Genomic DNA, 20639 nt, shown 5'->3' on the forward strand with positions numbered 1-20639 from the left:
TCCACTGATGCTTTCCAATCCATTGGGACAAAAAGTGAGGTGAAATCTTCTGAAGAGGAGGAAAGACAGCAAAACAAAAGTCACAGGGGTGATAACCCTTCCCTATGTTTTCCAAAAAGCTTAAAAAAGATTTTTTGGCTGGAGCTAAACACGTTAAAAATGTACCCGTTCAAAATTACAAAGAGATTCTACTTAACAACAAACCTACAGCCTGTATACTGCTGTTCAGAGTATATAGGGCCTGGTGGCCCCACACCTTTCCTTATTTTAATTTGGGTGCGGGGTTCCCCTTAATATCCATACAAGACCCAAAGGGCCTGGTAATGGACTGGGGGGTACCCATGCCGTTTGTCTCACTGATTTTCATCCATATTGCCAGGACCCGACATTACATTAAACCCGCAAGCAGTTTTAAATGAGATTTTTTCCTTTAAAAATGACATTTGGTGCAGGGACTGTTCTAAACACGGGAAACACGCGTCACTTTACAGGCATACTATAGACACCACTCAGGTATGATATTTAAAGGAATATTTCACTTTTTTTTTTTTTACTTTAAGCATCATTAAAATCACTGCTCCCGAAAAAACGGCCGTTTTTAAAAGTTTTTTTTGCATTGATACATGTCCCCTGGGGTAGGACCCGGGTCCCCAAACCCTTTTTAGGACAATACCATGCAAATTAGCCTTTAAAATGAGCACTTTTGATTTCGAACATTCGAGTCCCATAGACGTCAATGGGGTTCTAACGTTCGTGCGAACTTTCGGTCCATTCGCAGGTTCTGGTGCGAACCGAACCGGGGGGTGTTCGGCTCATCCCTACTCCTGAGTACGGGGATACCACATGTGTGGGACTTTTTGGGAGCCTAGCCGCGTACGGGGCCCCGAAAACCAATCACTGCCTTCAGGATTTCTAAGGGCATAAATTTTTAATTTCACTCCTCACTACCTATCACAGTTTTGAAGGCCATAAAATGCCAGGACAGTTCAAAACCCCCCAAATGACCCCATTTTGGAAAGTAGACACTCCAAGCTATTTGCTGAGAGGTATGGTGAGTATTTTGCAGCTCTCATTTGTTTTTGAAAATGAAGAAAGACAAGAAAAATTTTTTTTTTTCTTTTTTCAATTTTCAAAAGTTTGTGACAAAAAGTGAGGTCTGCAAAATACTCACTATACCTCTCAGCAAATAGCTTGGGGTGTCTATTTTCCAAAATGGGGTCATTTGGGGGGGTTGTGCCATCTGGGCATTCCATGGCCTCCGAAACTGTGATAGGCAGTGAAGAGTGAAATCAAAAATTTACGCCCTTAGAAAGCCTGAAGGCGGTGCTTGGTTTTCGGGGTCCCGTACGCGGCTAGGCTATCAAAAAGTCTCACACATGTGGTATCCCTGTACTCAGGAGAAGCAACAGAATTTATTTTGGGGTGTAATTTCACATAATTCCATGGCATGTTTGAGCAATATATCATTTAGTGACAACTTTGTGCATAAAAAAAAATAAAAATTTGTCTTTTTCCCGCAACTTGTGTCACAATATAAAATATTCCATGGACTCAAGATGCCTCTCAGCAAATAGCTTGGGGTGTCTACTTTCCAAAATGGGGTCATTTGGGGGGGTTTTGAACTGTCCTGGCATTTTATGCACAACATTTAGAAGCTTATGTCACACATCACCCACTCTTCTAACCACTTGAAGACAAAGCCCTTTCTGACACTTTTTGTTTACATGAAAAAGTTATTTTTTTTTGCAAGAAAATTACTTTGAACCCCCAAACATTATATATTTTTTTAAAGAAAATGCCCTACAGATTAAAATGATTGGTGTTTCATTTTTTTTTTTCACACAGTAATTGCGCAGCGATTTTTCAAACACATTTTTTGGGGAAAAAACACACTTTTTTAAATTTTAATGCACTAAAACACACTATATTGCCCAAAATTTTGATGAAATAAAAAAGATGATCTTAGGCCAAGTACATGAATACCAAACATGACATGCTTTAAAATTGCGCACAAACGTGCAGTGGCGACAAACTAAATACATTTTTAAAAGCCTTTAAAAGCCTTTACAGGTTACCACTTTAGATTTACAGAGGAGGTCTACTGCTAAAATTACTGCCCTTGATCTGACCTTCACGGTGATACCTCACATGCATGGTGCAATTGCTGTTTACATTTGACGCCAGACTGACGCTTGCGTTCGCCTTTGCGCGAGAGCAGGGGGGGACAGGGGTGCTTTTTTTTTTTTTTATTTATTTTTTTATGATTTTTTTATCTTATTTTTAAACTGTTCCTTTCATTTTTATGTTTTTTAATCATTTTTATTGTTATCTCAGGGAATGTAAATATCCCCTATGATAGCAATAGGTAGTGACAGGTACTCTTTTTTTTTAAATTGGGGTCTATTAGACCCTAGATCTCTCCTCTGCCCTCAAAGCATCTGACCAGACCAAGATCGGTGTGATAAAATGCTTTCCCAATTTCCCAATGGCGCTGTTTACATCCGGTGAAATCTAAGTCATGAAATGCTCGTAGCTTCCGGTTTCTTAGGCCATAGAGATGTTTGGAGCCATTCTGGTCTCTGATCAGCTCTATGGTCAGCTGGCCGAATCACCAGCTGCATTTTCAGGTTCCCTGTTGGGACAGGAGAGCCAGAGAAAAACATGGAAGACGGTGGGGGGGCATGCCCTCCCACTGCTTGTAAAAGCAGTCTAGAGGCTAATTAGCCACTAGGATTGCTTTTACATGAAAGCCGACCGCTGGCTGAAAAGAATGATACCAAGATGATACCTAAACCTGCAGGCATCATTCAGGTATAACCACTCAAAGTCCAGCAACATACCAGTACGTTGCTGGTCCTTGTTGGGCATATATTGTAAACTTTTTTTTAATGCAGCCTGTGGGCTGAATGAAAAAAAGATATTGATCGGTGGGTATGCCCACCATTAGAATACCTCCCTTCATCCACCCACTTCTAATGATGGGCATACATGCACCATTTATATATGCCGAAGCATGGGGGCATCCTCCCGCAAAAGGCAGGAGCAAATCGCTCCTCCACCCACTGCTGCCCCCACGCTTCGGGCATATATGCTGAAGTATGTAACTGTGGAGGTGAAATCACCTCCGATAGCGCTGGAGTCACGGCTTTATATATCGTGGGAGCAAACGCTGTTGCTGTCAAAATAAATAAATCCGCGCTGCAACTGAATGGCGTACCTGCTAAGCAAATGATGGTTAACGATAACACAAAGTAACATTACAGTATAACAGTAAGACTTACCATACCTGCAAAGCAAATACAAAAAAAAACATAGTAAAAAATAAAACATTTAACGCAACCTGTGCATAAAATATATATGCTGAAGCATGGGGGCATCCTCCCACAAAAGGCAGGAGCAAATCACTCCTCCACCCACTGCTGCCCCCACGCTTCGGCATATATGCTGAAGTATGTAACTGTGGTGGTGAAATCACCTCCGACAGCGCTGGAGTCACGGCTTTATATATCGTGGGAGCAAACGCTGTTGCTGTCAAGATAAATAAATCCGCTCTGCAGCTGAATGGCGTACCTGAAAACAATAAAATGGTTACCAACAAAACACAGTAAACAGTAAAGTATAAAAAAATTGCATATCTGAAAAGCAAACATGGTAATACATAATAACAATAAAACATTTGCAGAATAGAATACAGTAAAAAAGAGCAGAACAATAGAGAGAGAATAGAGAGAGAGAGAACAATAAAACAACAACTATTTTTGTTTTTTTTTATTTTATATTTTTTGTGTTTTTATTTTTTTATTTATTTTTTTATTTTTTTTACACTTTTTTTAGTAACTTTAACTTTTGTAACTGGTACCAGTTTTGGGTCTCTCAAAATGTGATGGCATCTTGGGAGACCCTGTGAAAGTGTGTCCTAGTCTGTGCAGTGCTGTACCCTACGCTAATACTCAACTAATGTATGGTAGCATTCAAAACATTCACCCATGCAAAGACCAGGATTGCCAGGACAGGAGGGACAATAACACCGGGTGTCACGCCTAAATCCGCACTTGCTACAGACACGACATCTTTTTTGGGGGGCTCGTTGGGTAGGGGTACTCGGGAAGGCATAAGGAAAATGCCTCTCATGCAGCCGGCCCACTGCATTTGGTTGGGGATGGTGAGGTGGAGCACCGTCTGGATACAGAAGGGCTCTGACGATCTCTTCCTGGAATTTAAGGAAGGATCCAGTCCGTCCTAAAGCTCTGTATAGCACATGAGCGTTCAGCAAAGCCAATTGAAATAAATAAACAGACACTTTTTTGTACCAGCATCTGGCCTTACGGGCAACTAGGTACGGCACCAACAACTGGTCGTTGAGGTCCACCCCTCCCATATTTTGGTTATATTCGTGGACACAGAGGGGTTTCTCAACAACACCAGTAGTAATTTGGGCCGTCGTGTCTGCATGAAGGGAGGTGAGAACGAAAACACTCTTCTTATCCCTCCACTTCATAGTGAGCAAATTATTACACTTCAAGCAGGCTCTCTCCCCCAGCCTAAGACGGGAATCTACAAGCCGCTGGGGAAAGCCCCGGCGATTAGGTCGCACGGTGCCACATGCTCCAATCTGCTGATCAAACAAGTGACTAAAAAGTGGCACGCTCGTGTAATAATTGTCCACGTACAAGTGGTACCCCTTTCCGAATAAGGGTGACACCAAGTCCCACACTATCTTGCCAGCGCTTCCTATGTAGTCAGGGCAGTTTGTCGGCTCTACGTGACTATCTTTGCCCTCGTACACCATAAATCTACATGTATAGCCTGTGGCCCTGTCACAGAGCTTATACATCTTGACCCCGTATCTGGCACGCTTGCTGGGAAGGTACTGTTTGAATGACAAGCAGCCAGAAAATTTAATCAGGGACTCATCAATGCAGACAACTTGATGGGCAGTAAACAAGTCTGCAAAACATTAGTTGAAGTGGTTTACGAGGGGCCGAATTTTGTAGAGCCGATCGTATCCAGGGTCTCCACGAGGACGACAGAGTTCATTGTCGTTAAAGTGCATGAATCACAAAATCTGCTCGTATCGTGCCCTGGCCATGGAAGCAGAGAACACGGGCATATGGTAAATTGGGTCAGTGGACCAATATGACCGCAACTTACCCTTTTTATTTATGCCCATGTTGAGGGAAAGGCCCAGAAAGATCTTAAATTCAGAGACCGTATTTGGTCTCCAATCTCTGGCAAGGGAGGACTGGGGATTAGCGGCGATGAACTGATCAGCGTATAAATTGCTTTGGTCCACAATAGATCTATAGAGATCTTCGGTGAAAAACAGTGAATAAAAATCCAGTGGCATAAAATCAACTGTTTCCACCTGAATTCCGGGTTGGCCAGTGAATGGGGGAAGTACGGGTGCTGCAGAAGTGGTGGGTTCCCAATTAGGATTGGCGAATTCAGCAGGAAGGGCACTATGGGCACGATAGGCCTGTCTTTGTCTTCTTGGTGGCAGCAGGACACTACTTGTGCTTGCCACCTCGCCAGCTTGAACTGCACTTATGGGACTCGCCACGTCACCAAGTGTTACTGCAGTGCTGGATATACGACCAGGGTGTACTAGGCCGCTGGTGCTTGCCAGTTCACCAGAAGGAATAGTGGCACTAGTACTTCTCTGCTCCATAGGAGAGCCCTGCGGTTCTTGCACTTCAAGGACAGAAGAAGAAGATTGGGGTCTGGTATGCCTGACCTTAGCAGGGACCACAACTCCGTCGTCAGAGCTATCTGTCATGGAGCCGCTGTCCTCTACAGGATCGTATTCTGAGCCTGAATCTGACAGATGATTGACTTCCTCTTCACTATCTGTCATGCTCAGAAACGTGTAGGCCTCTTCACTAGTGTACCTTCGATTTGCCATTTTGGGCTCTAAATTTAGGGGTACACTAGTGAGACTCACAGACTGTCAGCGACTGATTCAAAATGTTACCAAAAAACTGTTAGCGATCGCAGGGATCAGGCCTGACTCTGCGAACGCTGCAGTTATGTGTGCTTAGTGTTTTGTAAGTGTCAGTGATAGATCGATACTGCACTTGGGTGGGCTGGGCTGGACTGGGCGGAGGAGCAAAACGCAGGTGCTAGCAGGTATCTGGGCTGATCCCGCTAACACTGTGTTTATGGGAACCCTAAACTGCTGGGGACACTAGTATAGATCTGATCGGATCAGATATCGATCCGCTCAGATACTATAGCACTAAGGGAGTTGTATGCTGCGTGCGTGGGTGTTAGCGGTACTGGCGCTAACCTGACGCTGCCTGGGGCAACGCAGACCTTATCTGACCCTAAAAACTTAACTTATATCACCGCCGGGCAATTAGGGGATTAAACCTTTATAAGGTAATAAATGGCGGGTGCCCTAAAACTATAAAAAACAAACTAACTAACCAGCGTCACCCGTAACACTTATACAGTGATTGCTGGTGAAAGGGTTAACTAGGGGGCAATCAGGGGGTTAAAACCTTTAGTAGGTAGTATATGGGGGTCCCTGTCGCTATAAAACACTGACAGCAAACCTATACACTTACCTCCCTAACTAGCGTCACCTGTGTCACTAATACAGCGATCAGAAAAACGATCGCTTAGTGACACTGGTGATGGGGGGTGATCAAGGGGTTAACCTTTATTAGGGGGGTTAGGGGGGTACCCTGGACCTAAAGGGGGGTACCCCAGACCTAAAGGGGGCTAACCTAACTGCCCTAACACTTATAACTGTCACAAACTGACACCAATGCAAAAAAAAAAACTGCTATTGGTGTCAGTGTGACAGAGGGTACAGGGGGGTGATCGGGGGGTGAAGGGGGGTGAAAAGTGTGCCTGGTGTGTTCTACTAAACGTGTTGTGTTGGTGCACTTACTTGGATGTCTTCTCTCCTCGGCGCTGGATCGAAAAGACCGGCTCGAGGAGGGATGACATCACTTCCTGTGCCTCTGTTTACATTACAGAGGCACAGGAAGGATTTTCATTCGCCGGGAGTGATCGGGAGGGGGTGGCCACGAATGGATGGCCTCCCCCTCACCTCTCATCGCCCGGGAAGAAATGGCGACCGCCTCTGGTACGGGGGGGGTCCGATCGGACCCCCCACCCGCGGAAGGCAGATCACGTATATGTACGTGATTCTGCCTGTCCGTGCCACCTTGCCGACGTACATCGGCGTGAGGCGGTCGTCAAGTGGTTAAACTGTATAAAATGTACTTTCTGGGATCTTATATTTGTGTTATGATAATGCCAAAACAAGGAATTAATTTTACTTGCTTACTTATTATTCATGTTTGCTATACATGAATAAAAAGGTTTTTAATTCCAACTTGAAGTGTATGTAAACCTTAAAAATGAATTTCTCTTATTTTCCCTATTTAAGTCTGTTAAATATGCTATTGAATGTGTTTTGTTATATCTGTTTGATAGGTCCAGAAGTTACTTTGCTAGTAATCTTGTGAGCTGGTAATTTTATGTGCTCTTTGCCTGTACTGCACACGTTTCAGTTACAGTGTTCCCTGGTATCTATAAGGACTACAGAACTTCATCTCCCTATGTTATGGGTATCCTTAGGAAGCCCATAGATAAGTATTTTTTTCATGCAACCAGTGGGTGGGAAAAAAATGACTTGATTCCGCCATGCACACATTCAAGGTGGATGGGGGAATCCTCCCACTATGCTATCGTATCCTGACAGTGGGGAGGCTTCTCCAATATCAAAATACACAGATCAAGTGGAAAATTCAACAGGTAGGTTTTACAGAAGTCAATTGGTAGACTGACTTTTGTACAACCTCCCTGCACAGTACATGGATAGAAATGGATGCATGTATGGCTGGCTTAAGTCTGGAAGTTTGTTACGGTTTAAATTACAAAGCGAGAAGAAAAAGAAAATGTAAAATGAAAACAAATGCAGTCCTCATGTCTAATGACTTTTTTGAGTTTAGATACACTTCTAAAGTGTAAAAGTATAACCTATTTTTTTCTTAGTTTTGCATGAAGTAGTTTGGAGTTTTTAGCTTTATTTGTTTGGTGTCTTGTTTGGGAACTTTTCCCTCACTTTCTGTTCCAATGACAAAACAGGTGGGAGGAAAGCCCCTCATAGGCTGAACATACATTATATATAAAAGCCAAGTGTTTGATCTCTTTTAGATCTACCATCAACTATGTAGTGCAAGTGCCTACCTGATTTGATACTAATTGAATGGATTGTTTAAAAGGTAACTCCACTTAGCAAGTAAAAAAACAAAACAAAAACAAATATATAGCATAAACAATTGCTATTGTTATTGAATGTTATTAAAAAGTACCTCTCTTTTTCAATTTTCAGCATTGTAATTTGTAAACTTCAATGCAACATGGCAATCTAGAAGCTTTCCTTACACCATTGGTGTATGGAACACCCCAAGAAATGTAATTTCCTGTTTGCATAATTGGCTCACTGATTTTCCCAGAAGTCTGCACTAAGATACAAATCAAATTTTAGGCATCCTCTGCAAATGTAATTTTTGGTGAGATATTCCCAAACAGTTAATCACTTCTAAGGCATACAGACACTGTATTTTCCTCATTAAAACACTGCAAGTACATCAGCTGATTAACCCCTTAACAATGAGCGTATATATAGATATCTATATATACAGATATATAGATATATATATAGATATATATATATAGATATGTGGCATCATGGAAGTTGGTCTTCTTCTGTGGGGCTGCACATACTGTATGCGCCACTGTGTTTGTGAGGAGAGCACGCTGCACAGCACATGCTGAGTACAGAGATTGAGCTCTCACTGAGAGCACTGCATCTTGTACTATCAATCAGGAACTGGGAGGCCCAGCTACTAATCACCTGATCTTTGTGTGTAACCTAGCTTTTGATTAGCTATCACAGTGATCAGTCAGTATACAGTCTGCACTGTGTTTTTTTGGTTTCTTCTCTTGAATAGAGGAAAAAAAAAACATTGTATCTTTTTCTCCTTGCTAGAGGTAAAGAGATATGTGTTTTAGAGGGTTAGCGTTAGGGTCATAGTTAAGGTGAAGGTCATGTTCAGAGTCAAAGGTCAGGGTTAAAGGTTGGGGTCAAAGGTCAGTGTGTAGTATTTAAAAAATGCACACTATTGTTTCTGGACTCTACAACAGGTACAAACAACAAATAATATACACATATGTGGTATCGCTGTAAATGTCAGGAGCAGGAGAATTTATTTTGGGTTGTTCTTTGAAAATTCAGGGGATATCCCTTGCTATTAATCCCCAAACTGGAAAATACAAGGTCTAATTTGCCTTCATTTAAGTAGTTGGTATGATAATATGTACAGTTTTACTAACACATGACAAAGTTGCAAAATTGAATTCAAGCAATAGGATTTTTGTTACCCTTTGTCATGAAAGGGTTAAAAGATACTCCCATTTAGATTCATTCTGCATACAACAAACTGCGTTAGAGCAGAAACAGGTAGGATTCTGCAACAAAGTTTGTTGAAATCCTTGTAATATACATTGATCACCCAGAAGAGATTGCGTTTTCTCAACAAAAATCAAGTTACTCTTTACATATGTCCTCATATTACATAGCTCTGATAAATTTAAAGGGGTTGTAAAGCTTCAGTTTAAAAAAAATAAAAAATAACAAACATGTCATACTTACCTCGAGTGGCCCCGATCCTCCTCTTCTGGGGTCCCTCAGCAGCGGTAGTATCTCCTCCTCTTCTCTAGTGCCATTTTGAGTATATATTCTTCCCTGCTGGTTATGGGTAGTGATGATGCAACATATGTTTTACCTAATTTGTAATCTTTGTTATGTACTTGGAATCTCTCCTTTATTGCTTCTTTACGCAATAAAACGTTTATGCAAAAAAAAAAGACAATTTCTATGAGAAACTGATAGTTTTTGGTGAATGTTATTTAGTTTTTTTATGTTTATGACTATTGTATGTGTTTTTGAATATTGATATTAAATCTTTATTTACAAACAAATATTAAACATTCTAAAGAGTCCCAAACTAGTTGCTTATTTTTTGACTGTCTCAATCTAATTTAAAATCTTTTTGCAGAGCAGAGAGAGTGTTCCTCCTGATTCATCTGTGTGTATAATTTGAGCTCCAGCTTTTAATGGTCTGTTCACAACACAGCATGCAGCACAGCAGCGGTACGAAGGGAAAAGCAGCCTTGTGCTACATGTTCTAGCTGCAAGTGGTAATCACATGTATCGTTTTTGTATTTACTTAACTACCTGATGAAAATATTTATAAGAAGTTTTTCTTATGTGTTTCCTAAATTAAAACATTTGGTTTCTTAAAATTGCAAGTCATTTTTGAGGATTTTGAGGATAAAAAAGAGGTCACCTTTATGCAGTTAGTTAATGCAACAGTCAGTTGTTAGGACTTTTTAGAATAATTGTATCAGAGATGGAAACCTATGGGGCAATAGCAACTATTATTGAAAATGTTTTGGTTTCTCACATCATCGTATGAAACAATACATTACTTTTGGTAGGAGAACATCCATTTAAGGTTATTTTGCTTTTGGATGTTTTATTGCTTTTCTGATCCTTTCCATCAAATCATAGATGAATGTTAACTAGTTATAATCTCTAAATGTAATCTGATAAAAATATCCTATTATTGCAGTCTCTTGTTTAAACGTTACTTTATTGTTGTATATTTTTAAATAAAAAGAAGCAACACAAAAAAGAAATATAAAGTAAATAAATTAATCAACACTGGCAAAGCTATAAAACCTACTGTGTGCCCTGGGCTAGGATTTAAAACACTTTATATTTGCAGTTTCTTGATCTTGACACTCTGTAACAGTTCAGTTACTCCTGGGGAAAAACCTGTTGAATAACCTTTCAAGAGGTTAATAGCCATACGTTTTTGATGTGCCTAGGTTATGAGAAATCTTTTTAACAGAATGTTGAGTTGCAAATTAATTGACAACCAATGCTTTGAATGTTCATGGCTCAGTGCACATACACAGAATAATACAATGTTAAGACAGTCTGATTAGGTCAAAGTAAAACTAGTTGCTACTACTGAGATTCCAAAAGGTTATTTTACAGTTTAGTATGATTTACATTATTAGAAATGCTATTTTCAACATTTTCATGATTTTCCAATAAAATATAAGATGAAACAATAAGTTGTGAAATTATACAGAAGGCTGTAGCTGTGGTCAGAAACATACCTCTTAATTCCTGGGTCTAACCAGTAACATTATTATGTAATTAGAGTGATTATGCACATTGAGCCATTGGAATTCTCCACAAGTGCAGAGTAGAGTTTGGAAAACCCATATATTTAATGGTAGCAGCAACTTCCATCCCATTCACATTGTATCGATGTAAGTGGCTTGAGCTGGTGTAGTCAAATTACTGATTGTGAGTGTAGCTGATTTTAACATCATGGTAATAGCTTATGTGACCACTAACAGATGCAGGGCGGGGGAGGGGGGTTGAGGGATAATAAACCAGAAAACTTACTCTACTGCCCACTTTATCAGTAACCCACTATTTCATCAGTGTTCAAAGCAGCAGCATCAGTGTAGCCTGATTAACACTTGCAGCCTCACTTGCATGCTCAAGGTAACAACATAGCAATGTCACCATATTACAGATGTGCCCGAGCAAGCTTCAACAAGTTGAACAACATTCATGGCAGATTCACCAACTATTATTTATTGTAATGAAAGCTTCAGTTTAAAAACGATTGAAAATTACTTTTGAAAGTATATAAGCATGTTTGTGCTTATATAAGATCTTAATGATTTGGTTTACAAATTATATATACAAATATGAAACAATCTCCTAAATATGGACTAATTCTTGGAAATGTGTTTGGAAGTAGTTTATGCTGTGACTGGTTGGTGAGTAGGTTTTGTATATGGGTTTCACGTTTTGATAACTTGCAGTGTCTAAAAATGGCCTACCAACTTATAATAACTAACAAAATTAATTCTCTATTGGACATGTAAATTGGCATCAAGTTTACTCTGTAATTAAAATCAGCAAAAAACTGTGGCCAGATTTGAAAGACATTAGACACCCAACCCATACTATCAAAACATTTCTGTTGTTGACAGAAATAATGACTGCATATATTTGTATGGTAACTGTCAAATTCAGTTATTGCAGCTCTAGCTCTTACCTTGTTTTTTAAATTATTGCCATAATTGAGTATTTAGGCCTCTTTACTATTTAGCTTAATAAATAAGGGCTCATGCAATGTGTAAAAAAAAAAGGAAGAAAATGATGTAGGTATACTTTTTAAAACAAGCTAACCTTCAAGACCCCTGTTGTCCAATGGACCATGCTTGATGCTAAAACAACTTGTCCAGGCCACTGAAGAACCCATTCTTTTCTTGGAGATTCTGCATATGCTTTAATAGACTGGTTCATAACTTCATGCAGGGATAGTTTCATAATCTTTTCCACCTGAAAAAGCAAATATATAAAATATGTATAATACAAAAATCTGTTTGAAATGTAAAAACGGAATTGTCTGGTTAGTTGTGTGAGTGAAATACAGTTAAAGGCAGATTGACATATACATCTAATTATACCAAGCTTCTCAGTTTTATATATATATATATATATATATATATATATATTTTTTTTTTTAAATACTGCAATTCTACTTCACACACCTGAATGGGTGAATGTAGTGCAATATTCAATTTGTTTACACCAACGTACACATAACCTGGAAGATATTTTGAAATTGATTGTTCCTTTTTTATGTATTTTTATGCTATTCTTACACGTTAGAATTTAAAATGTGCATATATATGTATATATAGATATATATACAGGTAAAAATTGGAAAATCATCAAAAAGGTAATTTATTTTAGTAATTCAATTCAAAAAGTGAAACTCATATATTATATACATTCATTACACACCGATTTATATATTTCAAGCATTTCTTTCTTTTAATTTTGATGATTATGGCTTACAGCTAATGAAAACCCATAATTCAGAATCTCAAAAAAAAATAGAATATTGTGAAATAGTTCAATATCGTAGACTTGTGGTGTCACACTCTAATTAACACAAAACACCTGTAAAGGTTCCCTGGGCCTTTAAATGGTCTCTCAGTCTGGTTCAATAGGTTACACAATTATGGGTAAGACTGCTGACTTGACAGTTTTCCAGAAGACAGTCATTGACAACATCTAGAAGGAGGGTAAGTCATAAAAGGCCATTGCCAAAGAAGCTGGTTGTTAACAGAGTGATGTATCCAAGCATATTATTGGAGAGTTGAGTGGGAAAAGTGTGGTACAAAGAGGTGTACAAAAGCAACAGGGATAACCACAGCCTTAAGAGGATTGTGAATCAATTGGGGGAGATTTTCAAGGTGTCAGTGCTTCAAGAGCCACCACACACAGACATATCCAGGACATGGGCTACAACTCTCACATTTCTTGTGTCAAGCCACTCCTGAACCAGATACAATGTCAGAAGCTAAGGAGAATATGAACTGTTGCTCACTGGTCCAAAGTCCTCTTTTTGGATGAAAGTAGATTTTGCATTTCATGTGGATATCAAGGCCCCAGAGTCTGGAGGAAGAGTGGAGAGGCACAGAATCCAAGTTGCATGAGGTCCAGTGAGAAGTTTCCACAGTCAGTGATGATTTAGGGAGCCATGTCAACTGCTGGTGTTGGTCCACTGTGTTTTATCAAGTCAGCGCAGCCCTCTACCAGGAAATTCTAGAGCACTTCATGCTTCCCTTCGCTGACCAGCTTTATGTAGATGCTGATTTCAATTTCCAGCAGGAATTGGCACCTGCCCACACTGCCAAAAGTACCAATAGCTGGTTTAATGATCATGGTATCACTGTACTTGATTGGTCAACTCGTCTGACCTAAACCCCATAGAGAATCTGTGGGGTATTGTCAAGAGGAAGATGAGAGTCACCAGACCCAACAATGCAGATGAGCTGAAGGCCACTATCAAAGCAACTTGGGCTTCTATAACACCTCAGCAGTGCCACAAGCTGATCTCCTCCATGCCATGCTGCATTGATGCAGTAATTCATGCAAAAGGACCAAGTATTGAGTGCATACTATATTGTACATGGACATACTTTTAAGCAAGCCAACATTTCTGTATTAAAAATCCTTTTTTTTATTGGTCTCATGTAATATTCTAATTTTCTGAGATACTGAATTTCTGGGTTTCACTATTTGTAAGCCATAAATCATCAAAATTAAAAGAAAGAAATGCTTAAAACATATCACTCTGTGTGTAATGAATCTATATTACCTTATGAGTTTCACGTTTTGAATTAAATTACTGAAATAAATGACCTTTTTGATGATATGCAATTTTTTTTAGATGCACCTGTATGTATATATATCTATATCTATTGATATCTATCTATCTATCTATCTATCTATCTATCTATCTATCTATCTATATATATATATATATATATATATATATATATATACAATCTTTCCGTAGAACCTTGTACTTTTTTTGAAAATTTCGTCTCAAATAGTTGTACAACAGCATTGAGTCCATGAAGATTCTTCCTATGATAGCTCCCTGATACAATATTTCAAATACATTTACTGCAGAATTAATGTTTGGGTAAACGCCATTCTCTGATTGCACCACATTTTATACCATTGGTAAATGATGTCTGCATTTTAGTAACATTGGGGTTGATTTACTAAAAGCAAATTCACTGTAACTGAAGTACATGTGGAAGTGCAGTGGCTGTAGATCCGAGTGGAAGATCTGAAATGACAGTAAGCTCTGCTGATTTCTATCATCCAATCATGTGCAAGCAAAAATGCTGTTTTTAATTTTCCTTGCGTGCCCCCCATCTACAGCAACTGCACCTCCAAGTGCACTTGCAGTACGCTTGTAGTGCACAATGGATTTGCCTTTAGTAAATAAACCTCATTGTTTGTTAGGACTAGGGATGAGCCGAACACCCCCCTGTTCGGTTCGCACCAGAACATGCGAACAGGAAAAAAGTTCGTTCGAACACGCGAACACTGTTAAAGTCTATGGGACACGAACATGAATAATCAAAAGTGCTAATTTTAAAGGCTAATATGCAAGTTATTGTCATAAAAAGTGTTTGGGGACCTGGGTCCTGCCCCAGGGGACATGGATCAATGCAAAAAAAAGTTTTAAAAACGGCCGTTTTTTCAGGAGCAGTGATTTTAATAATGCTTAAAGTCAAACAATAAAAGTGTAATATCCCTTTAAATTTCGTACCTGGGGGGTGTCTATAGTATGCCTGTAAAGGGGCGCATGTTTCCCGTGTTTAGAACAGTCTGACAGCAAAATGACATTTTGAAGGAAAAAACTCATTTAAAACTACCCGTGGCTATTGCATTGCCGACAATACACATAGAAGTTCATTGATAAAAACGGCATGGGAATTCCCCAAATGGGACCCCAAACCAAAATTTAAAAAAAAAAATGACGTGGGAGTCCCCCTAAATTCCATACCAGGCCCTTCAGGTCTGGTATGGATATTAAGGGGAACCCCGGCCAAAATTTAAAAAAAAAAATGACGTGGGGTTCCCCCTTAATTCCATACCAGACCCTTCAGGTCTGGTATGGATTTTAAGGGGAACCCCATGCCAAAAAAAAAAAAAAAACGGCATGAGGTCCCCCCACAAATCCATACCAGACCCTTATCCGAGCACGCAACCTGGCAGGCCGCAGGAAAAGAGGGGGGGACGAGAGTGCGCCCCCCCTCCTGAACCATACCAGGCCACATGCCCTCAACATTGGGAGGGTGCTTTGGGGATAGGGATGAGCCGAACACCCCCCGGTTCGGTTCGCACCAGAACCCGCGAACGGACCGAAAGTTCGCACGAACGTTAGAACCCCATTGACGTCTATGGGACTCGAACGTTCGAAATCAAAAGTGCTCATTTTAAAGGCTAATTTGCATAGTATTGTCCTAAAAAGGGTTTGGGGACCCGGGTCCTACCCCAGGGGACATGTATCAATGCAAAAAAAACTTTTAAAAACGGCCGTTTTTTCGGGAGCAGTGATTTTAATGATGCTTAAAGTAAAAAAAAAAAAGTGAAATATTCCTTTAAATATCGTACCGGGGGGTGTCTATAGTATGCCTGTAAAGTGACGCGTGTTTCCCATGTTTAGAACAGTCCCTGCACCAAATGTCATTTTTAAAGGAAAAAATCTCATTTAAAACTGCTTGCGGATTTAATGTCATGTCGGGTCATGGCAATATGGATGAAAATCAGTGAGACAAACGGCATGGGTACCCCCCAGTCCATTACCAGGCCCTTTGGGTCTTGTATGGATATTAAGGGGAACCCCGCACCCAAATTAAAATAAGGAAAGGTGTGGGGCCACCAGGCCCTATATACTCTGAACAGCAGTATACAGGCGGTGCAAACAAGACAGGGACTGTAGGTTTGTTGTTAAGTAGAATCTGTTTGTAATTTTGAACATTTTTAACGTGTTTAGCTGTATCTAGCTGATCTAGCTGTACACTGTGAGCAGGACGCACTGTACTAAATGTAAATAGTCTAGCTGCCTGACCGTGGTACTAATAGGATCAAATAGAACACCTGTAATTTTCTTCAGGTAGCTTTATATACTGTAACCAGACAAGCCTGCCTGTCAGTAGGAATTTAACAGGAACGGATCTAGCTGAACACTGTGAGCAGGACGCACTGCACTAAATGTAAATAGTCTAGAAGATAACAGGAACGGATCTAGCTGAACACTGTGAGCAGGACGCACTGCACTAAATGTAAATAGTCTAGAAGATAACAGGAACGGATCTAGCTGAACACTGTGAGCAGGACGCACTGCACTAAATGTAAATAGCAGGAACGGATCTAGCTGAACACTGTGAGCAGGACGCACTGCATTAAATGTAAATAGTCTAGATAGAAGATAACAGGAACGGATCTAGCTAAACTGAATACAGTGTATATATATATATATATATGCAACACCTGGGATGCATATATATACACAATACACTGTAAGTGCAGCTAACTGACTGACTGTTCTGCCTAATCTATCTAACTCAAATCAAATGACACTGTCTCTCTCTCTCTCTATCTCTCAGCACACCGGAACACACACTACACAGGGCCGCCGTGCAGGCGGCCTTATATAGTGTGGGGTGTGTACTAAATCCCCTGAGCCATAATTGGCCAAAGCCACCCTGGCTTTGGCCAATTACAGCTCTCTCTACTGACGGCGCTGTGATTGGCCAAGCATGCAGGTCATAGTGCATGCTTGGCCAATCATCAGCCAGCAATGCACTGCGATGCCGCAGTGAATTATGGGCCGTGACGCGCCACACGAATTTAGCGCGAACGGCCCATAACGTTCGCAATTCGGCGAACGATCGAACAGCCGATGTTCGAGTCGAACATGGGTTCGACTCGAACACGAAGCTCATCCCTATTTGGGGAAGCCCCCCAAAACACCTTGTCCCCATGTTGATGAGGACAAGGGCCTCATCCCCACAACCCTGGCCGGTGGTTGTGGGGGTCTGCGGGCGGGGGGCTTATCGGAATCTGGAAGCCCCCTTTAACAAGGGGACCCCCAGATCCCAGCCCCCCCCCTGTGTGAAATGGTAAGGGGGTACTTACCCCTACCATTTCACTAAAAAACTGTCAAAAATGTTAAAAATGACAAGAGACAATTTTTGACAATCCCTTTATTTAAATGCTTCTTCTTTCTTCTATCTTCCTTCATCTTCTGGTTCTTCTGGTTCTTCTGGTTCTTCTGGCTCTTCTGGTTCTTCCTCCGGCGTTCTCGTCCAGCATCTCCTCCGCGGCGTCTTCTATCTTCTTCTCCTCGGGTCGCTCTGCACCCATGGCATGGGGGGAGGCTCCCGCTCTTCTCTTCTTCTTTTCTTCTCTTCTTCTCTTCTTCTCTTCTTCATTTTCTTCTGCGGGCCGCTCCGCATCCATGCTGGCATGGAGGGAGGCTCCCGCTGTGTGATGGTGCTCCTCGTCTGACAGTTCTTAAATAACGGGCGGGGCCACCCGGTGACCCCGCCCCCCTCTGACGCACGGGACATGACGGGACTTCCCTGTGGCATTCCCCGTGACGTCACAGGGAAGTCCCGTCAAGTCACCGTGCGTCAGAGGGGGCGGGGTCACCGGGTGGCCCCGCCCCCCATTATTTAAGAACTGTCAGACGAGGAGCGCCGTCACACAGCGGGAGCCTCCCTCCATGCCAGCATGGATGCGGAGCGGCCCGGAGAAGAAAATGAAGAAGAGAAGAAGAGAAGAAAAGAAGAAGAGAAGAAAAGAAGAAGAGAAGAGCGGGAGCCTCCCCCCATGCCATGGGTGCGGAGCGGCCCGAGGAGAAGAAGATAGAAGACGCCGCGGAGGAGATGCTGGACGAGAACGCCGGAGGAAGAACCAGAAGAGCCAGAAGAACCAGAAGAACCAGAAGATGAAGGAAGATAGAAGAAAGAAGAAGCATTTAAATAAAGGAATTGTCAAAAACTGTCTCTTGTCATTTTTAACATTTTTGAAACTTTTTTAGTGAAATGGTAGGGGTAAGTACCCCCTTACCATTTCACACAGGGGGGGGCGGGATCTGGGGGTCCCCTTGTTAAAGGGGGCTTCCAGATTCCGATAAGCCCCCCGCCCGCACATCCCCACAACCACCGGCCAGGGTTGTGGGGATGAGGCCCTTGTCCTCATCAACATGGGGACAAGGTGTTTTGGGGGGCTACCCCAAAGCACCCTCCCAATGTTGAGGGCATGTGGCCTGGTACGGTTCAGGAGGGGGGGGGGCGCACTCTCGTCCCCCCCTCTTTTCCTGCGGCCTGCCAGGTTGCGTGCTCGGATAAGGGTCTGGTATGGATTTTTGGGGGGACCCCATGCCGTTTTTTTTTTTTTTTTTTGGCGCGGGGTTCCCCTTAAAATCCATACCAGACCTGAAGGGTCTGGTATGGAATTTAGGGGGAACCCCACGTCATTTTTTTTTTTTAATTTTGGCCGGGGTTCCCCTTAATATCCATATCAGACCTGAAGGGCCTGGTATGGAATTTAGGGGGACTCCTACGTCATTTTTTTTTTAAATTTTGGTTCGGGGTTCCCCTTTGGGGAATACCCATGCCGTTTTTATCAATGAACTTCTATGTGTATTGTCGGCAATGCAATAGCCGCGGGTAGTTTTAAATGAGTTTTTTCCTTCAAAATGTCATTTTGCTGTCAGACTGTTCTAAACACGGGAAACATGCGCCCCTTTACAGGCATACTATAGACACCCCCCAGGTACGAAATTTAAAGGGATATTACACTTTTATTGTTTGACTTTAAGCATTATTAAAATCACTGCTCCTGAAAAAACGGCCGTTTTTAAAACTTTTTTTTGCATTGATCCATGTCCCCTGGGGCAGGACCCAGGTCCCCAAACACTTTTTATGACAATAACTTGCATATTAGCCTTTAAAATTAGCACTTTTGATTTCTCCCATAGACTTTTAAAGGGTGTTCCGCGGCATTCGAATTTGCCGCGAACACCCCTAATTGTTCGCTGTTCGGCGAACTTGCGAACAGCCAATGTTCGAGTCGAACATGAGTTCGACTCGAACTCGAAGCTCATCCCTAGTTAGGACATTTCTTTAAACCTCCAAAAAATCATATATTTTCTAAAAAGGAGAAGCCATGTAAAATAATATAGTGACAGTTTCAATTTTTTTTTTCAGATTTTTAATTTATATAAGGGAATAAAGCATCCATCAGAGCAAAATACAACAGAAAAGGTGCAATGTCTCACCTAATATAAAAACGATCCAAAATGACAAGTTAATATAGTATATAGTATAAAGCAAGATTGCAGAAATGCAAAGTAATTTAACATCACTACAACCCATTATAATTTCTCACTTCCAAAAATGAGGCGGTAACTATGAACAATATGCTTGAGTTTGCACAGGCGGACACTTCAGATTTTTTGACAAAAAGAAACTAAAGCACAGAAGCAGAGGGTCACCCAAGGGGGTACCCAAGGGGGTGCCGAAACAGAAAGAGATAAAGAGGGAGGGGGGAGAGAGTGAGGGAAAAAGGGAGGGGGTGAAGGGAGGGGAGGGGAGCCAGGGCGATGTGGTGCATAGGACAGGAGGACCTCAATCCCCAGAGCAACTCTCCAGGAGGGACTTCATCCGAATATATGAACATGTTCCAGTATGCCCACATTTTCATATATCTTTCTCTTCTATTTTGGATGGTAAGTACCAGGTCTTCCAGGGTATTGATACTCCTGACCTTATTAAGCCACATAGCAATGGAAGGAAGAGTGGGGTCTTTCCAACACAAGGTAACACAAGCTTTGGCAGCATTAATCAAGTGACGGAGAACTGATTTCTTGTATGTCTGAAGCAGAATTTGTGAGTAGTGGAGCAGGAAGAAGGCAGGATCCTCTGGAATTGGATTGTGACTTGTTGGGAGATCCTCTGCACCTCTAACCAATACTGTTGAAGTTTTGGACAAGACTAGAAGATGTGAAGGAAAGTCCCCTTTTCCTCTCCAAATCTCCAGCAATGATCCGAGGCCTCTGGAAAGTATTTACGGGGTAAGGTACCAGTGTGTCAATAATTTGTAGTTGGATTCCTGCGTCTGCATACATATGGATGATTTC

The 20639-nt window shown here is 41.4% G+C and overlaps 1 protein-coding gene across 1 annotated transcript in view; it reads right to left on the reverse strand.

Moving 5' to 3' along the window:
* LOC141133958 (dynein axonemal heavy chain 3-like) overlaps positions 1-20639 on the reverse strand; it is a 3453856-nt gene that overhangs the window by 2583280 nt on the left and 849937 nt on the right. Inside the window, exon 25 of the mRNA XM_073623563.1 lies at positions 12302-12454. Within this exon, the coding sequence (XP_073479664.1) occupies positions 12302-12454 (153 nt within the window). The remainder of the gene's footprint in view (positions 1-12301; positions 12455-20639) is intronic.

This window comes from Aquarana catesbeiana, linkage group LG03 (assembly GCF_042186555.1).
Source record: "Aquarana catesbeiana isolate 2022-GZ linkage group LG03, ASM4218655v1, whole genome shotgun sequence".
Taxonomy (NCBI): Eukaryota; Metazoa; Chordata; class Amphibia; order Anura; family Ranidae; genus Aquarana; species Aquarana catesbeiana.